At 46.0% G+C, this 13,483-nt stretch overlaps 1 protein-coding gene across 1 annotated transcript in view; it reads right to left on the bottom strand.

Moving 5' to 3' along the window:
* Positions 1 to 457: 457 nt before the first annotated feature.
* The window catches only part of LOC144275303 (uncharacterized), a 97,394-nt gene continuing 84,368 nt past the window's right edge, over positions 458 to 13,483 (bottom strand). Inside the window, exon 4 of the mRNA XM_077834517.1 lies at positions 458 to 1,608. Coding sequence (XP_077690643.1) covers positions 477 to 1,608 — 1,132 coding nt within the window. The 3' untranslated portion in view covers positions 458 to 476. The remainder of the gene's footprint in view (positions 1,609 to 13,483) is intronic.

Below are 13,483 nucleotides of genomic sequence, written 5' to 3' on the forward strand. Positions count from 1 at the left end.
CTGGGCTATTACTATTCCTTCTTGCATATTATTAAAAATCCTTCTGATTAGCTGATGGCCCAGGTAAGAGAGAGGGAGCTTTAAATTATGGGAAGAACATTTCTTGTCCTGCAGCATTTAGAAAGACAATTTCACTTTCTTTTGGAAGTCAAGGACGTTGTTCCCCTGAGCAAACAACATCCGCACCCCACTGGGAATCATAGCCCTAGGGGTGCGAGTCAGATGTATAAGGGTGGTGGTGTGTGGAGATAAGGGGTACATGGGGAGGTATGTGTGAGAGTCGGGGTGGGGGCAGGGGGAGTGCAATAAACAAATCTCATCACAACATGGGAATCTTATCTCAGTCTCTTGGTCTACACATGTTCCAGGCATGTGATTTCATTCTCTGCTTTAATAACTAACTATTGCAGGTCCTCATTACAGGGCCACTCCAGCCTGCCCTGACCCTTTGAGATTCATGGGTCTCAATAGAGGTCTTATACACATGACCCATTCCTAGGTGTTGTGTCCTGTGTGGATTCTCTGATGTGTAATGAGGTTTGAGCTGTCACTGAAGCCTTTCCCACATTTAGCTCACTTATAGGGTCTCTCTCCGCCACATGGGTTCTCTGATGCTTAATTAGGGTTGATTTTCGACTGAAGCTTTTCCTGCAGTCGGGGCAGTTATAGGGTCTCTCTCCTGTGTGGATTCTCTGATGTTGAATAAGGTTGGAACTTTGACTGAAGCTTTTCCTGCACTCATTGCATTTGTAGGGTCTGTCCTCAAGGTGGGTGCTCTGATGATTACAAAGGGCTGAGCTGCTACAGAAACTTTTCCCACAGTGAAGACACTCATAGGGTCTCTCTCCACTGTGGATTCTCTGATGTTTCCTAAGGGCTGAGCTCGCATTGAAGCTTTTCCCACATGCGGGGCATTTAAAGGGTTTCTCAGCCATGTGGATTCTCTTGTGAGTAACAAGAGTTGACTTCAGTCTGAAGCTTTCCCCGCAGTCAGGGCAATTATAGAGTCTCTCTCCCATGTGAATTCTCTGATGTGTATAAAGGTTTGAGCTTTGACTAAAGCTTTTCCCACATTCGCTGCATTTGAAGGGTTTCTCTCCTGTGTGGGTTCTCTGGTGACTAGTAAGGTGTGCACTGTGACCGAAGTTTTTCCCACACTCAGCACAGGTATAGGGTTTCTCTTGTGTGTGGATTCTCTGATGTGATAGAAGGGTCGATCTACGACTGAAGCTTTTCCTGCACTCGAGACATTCAAAGGGTTTCTCTCCCGTGTGGATTCTCTGATGCGACAGAAGGTTTGAACTCTGATTGAAGCTTTTCCCGCAGTCAGGACACTTATAGGGTTTCTCTCCTGTGTGGATTCTCTGGTGTTGAATAAGGTTGGAGCTCACACTGAAGCTTTTCCCACACACGGGGCAGTCATAGGGTCTTTCTCCTGTGTGAGTTCTCTGATGCAATAGAAACTTTGAGCTCACACTGAAGCTTTTCCCACACTCGTTACATTTATAGGGTTTCTCTCCCATGTGGATTCTCTGATGGTGAATAAGGGTTAAGCTCTGACTGAAGCTTTTCCCACAATCACCGCACGAGTAGGGATTCTCTCCAGTGCGAATTCTCTGTTGAACAGTTTCTTTGATTTTCTTGATGCCTCTGCTCTTGTGAGCGGATTTACCCAGTCTCTCCTCTGAGTAGTTTCCCTGCTTCCTTTCTGGTCTGTGCTGAATTTCACAGGCTTCTCCCTGCTCAAGACTCTGGGAAACATCAGATCTTCCTGATACCATCCCCTGTGGTTCCACTCGCTCAGGACTTTCCTGCTGCGGATTCTCCTTCTCATTCACCATCCCATCACCTGCTGGGACAGAGAGCAAATCCAGACAGGAGTCAGTCCCTGTACCAGGGACAGGGAACCTCAGAAAGGGGAGAACAAACCCAAATAACTGTTAGGGAGATTGAACGATCAGGAGCTGAATCCTGCTCCCCACATACGAGGGGACCCATCCTTCCTCCACATCCTATGAGCATAGATGAAGGGTCAGACAAGCTTGATGAAAATGCGTATGTGACATCTGCCAGGATGATAGAATAACTGATTTCTGAGTAAGTTTAACTGATTCCTCACCTGTGTGGGGGTCTCTCAGAATCTCCCTTTCCTCATAGTCCTGGAGACCAGAAACGCACAGCCTCTCCCCTCGTTCCAGGTGGGAGATCACGTCAGGTTTGGAAACTGGGAATCCTGCTTGGCAGAGGGGGTGAGGAAACAAGTGTTGATCTTGGTCATTAAGCTCAGGGCTGTTATTACTTCCAAACCAAGGATCTGAGCAGCCCACCCAGGGAGGCTTCTTCCTCTCCCTACCCCTAACCCCATGGGGACTGCACTATAAATCATACAACATCCCATGATATGCAGCTCTGGAGCAGGAGTTCACCCACTCTGCCTCGGGAATGGCCTTGACTTATTCCCCTGAGGAGTTGAGCGGAGTTGCTACACTCTGAAGTTACCTGGGGTACGATTTAGCCTCCATCATTTACAGTCACGTCTCCCCCCCACACATCCCTTCTCAACACAAGGCAGAACAGGAGGATATACTCAGACCATCAACTCTTTGGTATGGGGACTCTCTCCTAGTCTGCATCCATGCAGCACCTAGCTCCACAGGTGTCACCTGATTGGGGACCCTAGGTTCTCCCCAAATGATAAGCTGCTCAGAAATAAACAGAGGAAACACCACCCAGGGCCTGGAAAAAGATCACTATACACCTGCTCCCTGTCCAATGCAGAGAGCAAAGAGACTCCTCTCATGGGTCATGATGGTCCAGCACAAGGGCCCCCATACGCTTGCTGATCAACTGTCATTCAGTCCTTCCCCATTATCCATAAGACCGGATCTGGCCCTGCTGGGGCCTGGCTGACTCCCACCTCAGGCCTGGTATTGGCTTTTCCTACCCCCTTAGCCTGCTCCATACACTTCAGACCCAGAGAGGACAGCTCTGGCTGTGGAGTAGACATTCTCCTCCCACCTTGGCTCAAATCACAGAATCATAGAAATATGTTGCTGAAAAGAGCAGCAAGAGCTCATCTGTCCCAGCCCCCTGCATTGAGAGAGAAGTAGGTACCCCAAGACCGACCCTGACAGATGTTTGTCTATCTTGTTCTTAAAAGCAACCAGTGACTGGCTCTTTGTCTACACTCGCAATTGAATGACAAAACTTTTGTCTTTCAGAGGTGTTAAACACCCCCACCACCTGAAAGACAAAAGTTTTGTCATGACAAGTGCCAGTGTGAACAGAGCACTCCTGCTGACAAAGCGAATGCCACTCATTGGGGGTGGAAGTTTTTTGTCAGTAGGAGAGCCGACAAACAGCGGATACGCTGCACAACTTTTAGCGGCAGGGCTGTGGCAACACAGCCATGTCGCTAAAAGCTGTGTACTGTAGACAAAGCCTGGAATTTCACAACTTTCCTTGTTAACCTGTTCCATTACCTAACTGTTCTTACAGATAGAAAGTTTTTCCCAATACCAAACCTAAATCTCCCTTGCTGCAGATTAAGCCCATCCATCACTTCATTTCCTATGTTCTGTGGACATAGAGAACAATCGATCACCTTCCTCTTCATAACACACCTTCCCACATTTGAAGACTGGTATCAGGTCTCCCACTCAGTCTTCTTTTCTCAAGACTAAACATGACCACTTCTTTTTGCCTTTTCTCATAGGTCAGGTTTTTTTGCTCTCCTCTATACTCTCTCCAATGTGTCCATATCTTTCCAAAAGTGAGACACCCAGAAGTGTTCACAGTACTCCAAATGAGTCCTAATGAGTGCCAAGTAGGGAGGGACAATTACCTACTGTGTCATACATATGACTCTCTCGTTAATACAGCCTAGCATGATATTAGCCTTTTTTGCAATTACATCACATTGTTGGCTCACATTCAATTTGTGATCCACTATAACTCCCAAATGCTTTTCTACAGTACTACTTCCTGGCCAGTTATTGCACATTGTGTATTTGTGCATTTGATTTATCCTTTCTCAGCGTAACACTTTGGATTTGACTTGATTTATTCTTGACAAATCAATGTTGACTATTACTTATCCACTAGGTGCTTACAAATTGATTGTTTAATAATTGGTTCAATGTCTATGCAGGTATCAAAGTTAGGCTGATTGGCCTATAATTCGCAAGTCATCTTTGTTCCTCCTTTTAATGATAAGTACTATGCTTGTCCTTCTCCAGTCTCTGGGACCTCACCTGTCTTCCATGAATTCTCAAAGATAACTGTTAATAGTTCCGAGATTGCTTCAGCTAGTTCCTTAAGTACCCCAGGATGAATTTGGTCAGTCCCCGATGACAAAGAATATTTAAGTAAGTTAGATGTATTCAATCTGTTCTTTCTCTACTCTGGCTTGTGTTCCTTCCCCCTTGTTTTTGATATTAGTTCTATTAAGCTTTTGGTCAACATTATATTTTTTTTTTTTTACTAAACACTAAAGGAAAATAGGAATTAACAACTCAGCCTTCCTGATGTTATAATTTTTAGCTCTCTTTCCCCTCCAAGTAGTGGGCCTACACTGTCTTTCGTTTTGCTCTTGCTCCTCATGTATTTACAGGACCTCTTCTCATTGCCTTTTATGTCCCTTGCTATTTGTAACTCATTTTGTGCCTCAGCCTTTTTGATTTTCTCGCTACATGCCTCTGCTGTTATTTCATACTCATCCTTAGCAAGTTGTCCATGTTTCCACTTTTTGCAGGATTCCTTTTCAATGTTCGTGTCATTAAAGACCTCCTGATGCAGCGATATTGGCCCCTTGCTATTCTTCCTATCTTTCTGTATTATTGGGATATGCTTTTTGTCTTGTAAATATTGTCTTTTTGAGAAACTGCCAGCTCTCCTGAACTCCTTTTTCCCTTAGATTTTCTTCCTATGGGACCAAACATACCAAGTTCTCAGAGTTTGTGAAAGCCTGCTTTTTGGAAGAACATTGTCCTTATTCTGCTAATTTCCCTCCTTCTTTTCCTTAGATGCAGGACAGTTCCATCCAAAGAAATCCCACCAAGTGAATCCCCATAGTTCCTGAATCCTCAGGTTCCTAGTCGAGCATCTCTCTTATAGTTAGTGCTTGAGTCACATTAGTGCTTGGTGAATAGGGAAGTTTGCTGAATTGGAACTTGACCAAATTTCTGACTAATCTACAGATCTGCAAACATAGATTGCCAGATGTAAAGGCCAGAAGGGAGTATTAGGATTATCTAATCTGACCTCCTGTACGTTAGACAGGTCAGACAACCTTGCGCAGAAATTCCTGCATCAAGTCCATATCTTGTGGTTGAGCTAGACATATTTGTTAGAAAGAGACATCCAAGCTTGATTCAAAGACTCCTAGTGATGGAGAATCCACCACATCCCTGCGTAAATTACTCCAATGGTTAATTCACCTCATTGTTAAACATCTGCACTTTATGACTGGTCTGAATTTATCCAGCTTCAGCTTCCAGCCTCTGGATCTCCTTCTGATTTTGTCTACTAGATTAAGGAACCCTGTGCTATCAGAAATCTCCCTCTGTAGATACCTAAGGCTTCTGTTCAAAATACTGCTTAATCTTCTCCTGGATAAATTTAATATACAGAGCGCTTTAAGTCTCTCACTCTAAGGCACATTTTCCAAACTTGAAATCATTCTTGTGGCACTTTTATGAACCCTTTGCCAATTTGTGAATATTCTTCTAACCTCCCTGGGCCGTCCCCCAGACATTCATATAGTACATCGATAGACTCACAGAATACTCTCAGACCACCAGTTACTTCATATACCCTCCCTCAGCCCCAGAACACAGCCCCCTCAGTGCGAGGAACCATCACGGCCAAGAAGAGACACCAGGACCAACATCCTCCTTCCAAGAACTCAGCACCTTGGCAGAAGAGGTAGCTCTAGAGACACTAATGGCAACCAGCCTCATGATTCTGGTCCATGGCTTTCCTGACAGGTAGAAGAGTCTGGAACATCTGGGAGCTCCTGCTCACATATCTGGCTCAGGCAGAATGCAGTCAAGATGGAGATAAAGTGCACTTAAAAATCTTGGTTCTGGGAAGAGTAGCACCATCAACATGTCCCTCAATCTTCTGTCTTGTGGGAAGGGACAATATCACAGACACACAATCTAGGGACTAACAGGGCTGATCGTCATAGAAATATGGGGGACCAATTAAGAATCCTGAAGAGAAGCTGACCCAGATGCTTCTGAGACCCCACAGTTTCTAATACCCAATGGGACAGGAATCCTTACCTAGCGAGGTCACGGTCTCATAATTCTCCTGCATAACATCCCTGTACAGGGCTCTCTGACCTACGTCCAGCAGGGCCCATTCTTCCTCAGAGAAATACACAGCCACCTCCTCGAAGGTCACCGGCTCTGCTGCAGCCATTTCCCTTTCTTGTCTCTCCGTTGATGGGATGAACTGGAGCAAATGTGGATTTTATTCTGCAGCCTGTCAGAGTGAGAAGGGTGATAGGGAAGGTTTCAGAAGAGGTTTAATCCATTGCACACCCCAGTTTTCCCCAGACTCCTTCCCTGCCAACAGACACTCTCTGTCATCCTAGACTCTGTCATCCTGGAGAATACTTGAGCCAAAACACTAAAAAACAAAACAAAACAACCCAAAGTTTAGTCCCAAATCCGTAGTCAAGTCTCTCAATAAGTGGCTTGCGTTTCAAGAATGTTGAGCCTGCCACATTGGGTCTCAGTTCTGAGTGTCCAGCCTTGCTGATAATTAGGCCAATGACTGAGCTGCCTGAACAGACGTAGGTGTCTACATTAGTCTCTTGTTTTTTAAGGATCCTGGCTTTTATCACTTTATTTACAGCCCAGCCCAGCCCCTCCCACAAGGACTAAATCCATACAGACTTTTAAACACTATTAGTGACAGAGAGTAAGTGAAGTCAACGGAAGCACTGAGATGCTTAATATTAAATATGTGTGAGTGTTTGTAGGATGAGTTCCTAAGATTCATACAGCTTAAGGCCACAAAGGACTATGAGATCATCAGTCTGACTTCTGTATGTCACAGTCCCTTGCATTTTACCCAGTTACACCAGTTCTGAGCCCCATGACCTGCATTTGTCTAAAGTATATTGGTCAGAAAAGCATCCAGTATTTATTTGAAGACATCAAGAGATGGAAAATCCACCACTTCCCCTGGTCATTTGTTCCAGTGGTTAATCACTTTCACCCTGTGGGGTGGGAGGGTCTAGCCCAAGCCAAGAAGTCTAGGTAGCAATGAAACAGCCCTGCTACCAGAACCCCATGAGCCCATGTCAGCTAGCATAGGCCAGCTACGGGTTTTTCCTTTTGCTGTGTAGACATACCCTCTGTGGCTCAAAAGCTGGTCTCTCTCATGACCAGAAGTTGGTCCAATAATATATTGCCTCACCCACCTTGTCTCTTGACTAGGAATCCTTTCTCAGTCAAATGTAAAATTTTTACTTAAATTCTTAAGGGACTAGAATTATTTTAAAAATAAAATGGTAAAATTGTAATTTGCTCTTTTCCCAGGCCCCTTCTCAAAAACAAGCTAAGTGTTTTCCCATATCAAACTTTCCAAATAAATTCATCCAGGACAGAGACTCTCTGCTCTAAAATGAGCTTAGGAATTGTCAAACTATGTTAGACCTGAGGCCTGTCAGGTAACTCTGAGTGTGTTGTAAGGAACTGAAAAGGCCCCTTTAGACTAAAACGGTGCAGCCAACATTGTCCATGTCACTGTGCAGTCCAGCTATACTGAAAGAGCAGAATAAAAGCAGACACTCTGGGGGATCCCCCGACACGGTCCCCAGGGCAGCGCATCGACCCAGCAGCGCGGGGACCAAGCAGAAGCAGGAACTGTCTTTTCCTCTCCCTGCGCCTCTCCAGGAAAGTCAACCTGCCACGGGGTGCTGCAGGGAACGGAGCTGGGCAGGGCTGGGAGCCGGGAACCTCCCTCCCCACTGACTGCTCCTGCTGCCCCTGCCAGCCTCTGCTCCTCTCTCCCTCCTGCTCCGTCCCCTCGGGCTGGGAGACTCGGTCCCTGGCCCAGCCCGGCCCGTTCGCTCTCCCGGCGCTGGCTCGGCTCCTGCAGGCGCTCAGGGGGACAGAGCCGGGGGGGTCAGGGGGGGCAGCAGCTCCGGGACTCGCAGACCCCCGCCCCCCCGGGAGCAGAGCTGGGGCGAGGAGGGGCCGTTGGTGCGGAGTCACTTTCCTGCCCGGCCCCAGCCCTTCCCCCGGGTCTCTCCCCTCACCTGCAGGCTCCGGCTCAGGGGCTGGTGTCGGCAGAGCCCGGGGCTGCCCAGGGGCTGGTTCCAGCACCCGGACAAAGTCCCCGCGGCTGGGCCCAGAGGGGGGTTAGTGCAGGTCTCTCCCCGCACAGACCCCGCTGGGCAGCAGCGGCTCAGCCCGGACTCCGGGCTCAGTATGGAGCTGAAGGCAGCAGTCAGTGTTTGACTCAGGAAGTCCAACCCCAACCTGTACAGCAGCAAGAGCCAGAGCAACTTCCCCTCCCTCAGCACTAAGCAGAGCAGCAGCCGGGCGTTCCAGTGGTAACCCCTCAGCTGCTGGATGCCAGCCAGAATCCTCCTCTCCTTCCTGAGCTGAGAGAAGCCCCCACTGTGTAGACACAGAGTCCTAGAGCAATGCGCTCTCTGGTGCCATCCCAGGCTCTCAGAAGCCTCCTGTGTGGCTACCTCCCTCAGCCACCCTGTGCTATTTATTTTGCTGTCCCAGCAGGAACTGTCCCCTCCCTCTCGCCCCCGACAGGGATGCGGCAGACGAATCAGGTGAGAAACTGCTTCCTGGAGCATTTGCTCCTTTGCTGGACCTATCCGAGGTTGCTCAGTGGCATCTGCTGAAGCTGCTGCCCTCACTCTGCCCTTCCTACCCTCCCAATCTGCTTCCTGCGGCAAGGAAATGGTGCTAAAAGTGGGAGAAAATGAGAGGGGAAAGAAGGTGAAATCATTGTCAGGTGAGAAAAGTTAAATAGGAAGCAGTTATGTCAACCTAACCAAAGTCAGGCTAAGAGAGGCTGCTGGGAAAGCCTCTGACAGCAGAATGAAGGAATACGTGTTTAAGTTACAGGGAGTAAGAAAAAAGGGGAGGCCTGCATTCCTGCCTTTTTGTACCAAATGTTCTGGGAACAGTTTTTTGAGATAGGAGGCACTGTTTTCCACTCCTTGTTTTTGTGTTATGTCTGTTCTTAACTCCTTGTCTCCTGGTTGACACCCATACCGATAAGAAAGTTAGTGAAGCATTGTGATTTGCTAAAAGTTATGTACAATAAGGGGGTAGAAGTGCATGCATAATAGAGAAAGAGGATTTTAACTAACATAGGGGAGGGGTGGGCTGCTTTATGAATAAATCTGTGACGCGACGGAACTGTCTATAAAAACCTATGAGTTTTACTTAGAGACTGCTGGTTCTCTTTGGAGACGGGCTGCTCTCTGTTTTTGTGTGCACTCTTCAATAAAGAGCTTTGTGTTCGGACCTTGCTGGTGTTGCCTGTCTCTCTCTGGTCAGACAACGACCCGTGCCATCTGGGGGTTCAAGTCCTCGACATCATGGAGGGGTAAAAAATATGTCCAAAGGAGGGGAGAACTGTTGGAGGCAAGAGAAGGAGACGGGCAGATTAGGAAAAGTCAGGTCAAGGAGCAAGTGCTGTCCTGATTGCCTAGATTGCACTTCCTTTCCTGTAATCCACAGGCTAAGGCATTAGCATTATTTATTTTGAATGTTCATATGACTCTTGTTGTTCTTAGTGCACCTTCAGTTCCTTTGGTTAAGACTGCACCGGCAGTGATTTCCCTACACCCCCCCTGAATTTTCCCAACCACTGCCCCGCCCAGTTTTATGAACTAGCTACATGCTAATTTAGTGACTGTTTGGAAATTTGAATTGAAATTGAAACATTAATACACACTTTAAAAGCATATAAAGTGTATGATAAAATATGTGTATCTGAAAAAGTATGATAGATTTGAAAAGTATGAACATAGACTAGCTTCCTTATACAGCTGTTGTTTTTTACGACAGTGTCAGTGCATTCATTTCTGTGATGTTGGCCAACCTAATAATTTCAAATTATGATTTGTAAGAAAAGTCTAAATGAGCTCTCCCTGACAGCTCGTGATGAGCTGCGGGCTGGGGGGAAAGGCTTCGGGACCAGACTGTATTTACATTCACACCTAATCTACCTACGTATCCAGCAAATGGAGCTGTGTTTCCCAAGTGATAGATTTTGGCTGGGGTTGGGTTACAAATGACTTGAATGTGTGTGTGTGTGTGTGTGTGTGGTGGGGGGGGGGTAATGAAATGTTGTTATTCTTATTATATGAGTAAAGGGCAGTAGAACTGTACTTAGCCTGTGTTGATTGAGGGCATCAAGAGAGAGGGTGGGGACAGGTGTTTTGCTTGATGTTCTGCCTGTGTCACAAGTACGATTTGACTGCTCCTCGCCACAGTTTAAAGACAGAGCTGATTAGGCTCCATAGAGAGTCTTTTGTTTTGTTAAGTGACCACTACAGCTTAAATCACTGATAATGAGGCCTAAGTGACAGGTTTCTGAGTAACAGCGGTGTTAGTCTGTATTCGCAAAAAGAAAAGGAGTACTTGTGGCACCTTAGAGACTAACCAATTTATTTGAGCATGAGCTTTCGTGAGCTACAGCTCACTTCATCGGATGCATACCGTGGAAACTGCAGCAGACTTTATATACACACAGAGATCATAAAACAATACCTCCTCCCACCCCACTGTCCTGCTGGTAATCGCTTATCTAAAGTGGGCTATTACCAGCAGGAGAGTGAGTTTGTGTGTGGGGGGGTGGAGGGTGAGAAAACCTGGATTTGTGCTGGAAATGGCCCAACTTGATGATCACTTTAGATAAGCTATTACCAGCAGGACAGTGGGGTGGGAGGAGGTATTGTTTTATGATCTCTGTGTGTATATAAAGTCTGCTGCAGTTTCCACGGTATGCATCCGATGAAGTGAGCTGTAGCTCACGAAAGCTCATGCTCAAATAAATTGGTTAGTCTCTAAGGTGCCACAAGTACTCCTTTTCTTTTTGAGGTCTAAGTGCTTAGACCTGCTGTGGGACAGGGTTGCCGTGGAAGAGACGGTCCAGTCTGCACTGGCAGTGAGGTTCCCCCACTGAGAGCTCAGCTGAAATCACTGAGAGCTGGGTGGAACCTCAAGAGACCAACTCGCAGAGGTCACAGTGGCAGGTGGCAGCAGAAGGTGACAGCGCAGGGCCATTGGCAACAAAGTGGTGGAGTGAATGGTGGCACAACAAACAGCAGTGGCCAGAGCGAATAGTGAGCAGCTGGAGGAGCGAGCAAGATGCCTTCTTGCTCCCGACCTGGGAGCTGAACTCATGTGAAAGCACCTCTGAACTCTGAGTCTCCACTGACCAAGGACAACATCAGTGAGTGGGGTGCGGTGGAGCGAAAAGTGAGAGGTACGTTAAATAATGTTTGTTTATTGGACTATATTTGAGTGACTTTGCTCCAGAATGCTCCAGAATGCACAGAATGATTTGTGACTGGGAATGGAAACCTATATACATATGTTTCCTAGTAGGCCAAGATTTTTAAAATGCATTATTTGCCCAGGTTGTTATCTCACATCGTTGCTATCTTGAGAGGTCATTATGTTGGGGAGTTTCTGTACTAAAAACATTTTTATTATTGTAATTAATTTTTATATAAGAATGGTCATACTGGGTCAGACCAATGGTCCATATAGTCCAATATCCTGTCTTCCGACAGTGGTCAAGGCTAGATGCTTCAGAGGGAATGAACAGAACAGGTAATCATCAAGTGATCCATCCCCTGTTGCCCATTCCCAGCTTCTGGCAAACAGGTTAGGGACACTCAGAGCATGGTGTTGCGTCCCTCCCCATCCTGGCTAATAGCCACTGATGGACCTTATCAAGGTTCCTTCCCAGCTCTGAACTCTAGGGTACAGATGTGGGGACCTTCATGAAAACCCCCAAAGCTTACTTTTACCAGCTTAGGTTAAAACTTCCCCAAGGTACAAACTATTTTACCCTTTGCCCTTGGACTTCCACTGCCACTACCAAACGTTTATCTGGGTTTATTGGGAAAACGTTGTTTTGGAAACGTCTTTCCCCCCCAAAATCCTCCCAACCCTTGCACACCACTTCCTGGGGAAGGTTTGGTAAAAATCCTCACCAATTTGCATAGGTGACCACAGACCCAAACCCTTGGATCTTAGAACAATGAAAAAAACATTCAGTTCTTGAAAAGAAACATTTTAATAGAAGAAACAGTAAAAAGAATCACCTCTGTAAAATCAGGATGGTAAATACCTTACAGGGTAATTAGATTCAAAACATAGAGAATCCCTCTAGGCAAAACCTTAAGTTCCAAAAAAGACACACAGACAGGAATATTCATTCTATTCAGCACAGCTTATTTTCTCAGCCATTTAAAGAAATCATAATCTAACGCACATCTAGCTAGATTACTTACTAAATTCTAAGACTCCATTCCTGTTCTGTCCCTGGCAAAAGTATCACACAGACAGACACAGACCCTTTGTTTTTCTCCCTCCTCCCAGCTTTTGAAAGTATCTTGTCTCCTCATTGGTCATTTTGGTCAGGTGCCAGCGAGGTTATCCTAGCTTCTTAACCCTTTACAAGTGAAAGGATTTTTCCTCTGGCCAGGAGGGATTTTAAGGGTGTTTACCCTTCCCTTTATATTTATGACAGACCTATTCTCCAGGAATTTATCTAGTTCTTTTTTAATCCTTTTATAGTTTTGGTCTTCACAGCATCCCCTGGTAAAGAGTTCCACGGGTTGACTTTATGTTGTGTGAAGAAGTACTTCCTTTTGTTTTGTTTTTTTAAACTTGCTGCCTATTAATTTTATTGGGTGACTACTAATTCTTGTGTTATGTGAATGATTAAATAACATTTCCTTATTCACTTTCTTCACACCAATCAAGATTATATAGACCTCCAGCATATCTTCCCTTAGTTGTCTCTTTTCTAAAATGAAAATTCCCAGTCATTTTAATCTCTCCTGTTTCATACCCCTAATCATTTTAGTTGCCCATCTCTGTACCTTTTCCAATTTCAATATATCTTTTTTGGGATGGGTTGATACCAGTCAGCTCTGTGTTCTTGGGGAACCAGGGTGCAGTATCCAGCCAGTCTGACTCATGAAAGACAACCCCCTCCCCCAGCAGTCTCTGTTTAAACCAAAACCCGTCAGAGAAAAATACTTGCAGAGAGCAGTGAAGGGTATTGGGAGACACACCTAGACCCCTCCTGACAAGGGTGACAAGATTAAGACATCTCCATTAGCATACAGAATGAAGAACAGAGACAACTCCCCTAGCCTCATCTGCATGAAAGATGGGACAGGGAGACATCTCAATTTGCATGCAGAATGGAGAACAGAGAACTGCACTGAACTCTGGGACCAAAAAAGCAG

This window comes from Eretmochelys imbricata, chromosome 14 (genome assembly GCF_965152235.1).
Source record: "Eretmochelys imbricata isolate rEreImb1 chromosome 14, rEreImb1.hap1, whole genome shotgun sequence".
In the NCBI taxonomy this organism is placed as follows: domain Eukaryota; kingdom Metazoa; phylum Chordata; order Testudines; family Cheloniidae; genus Eretmochelys; species Eretmochelys imbricata.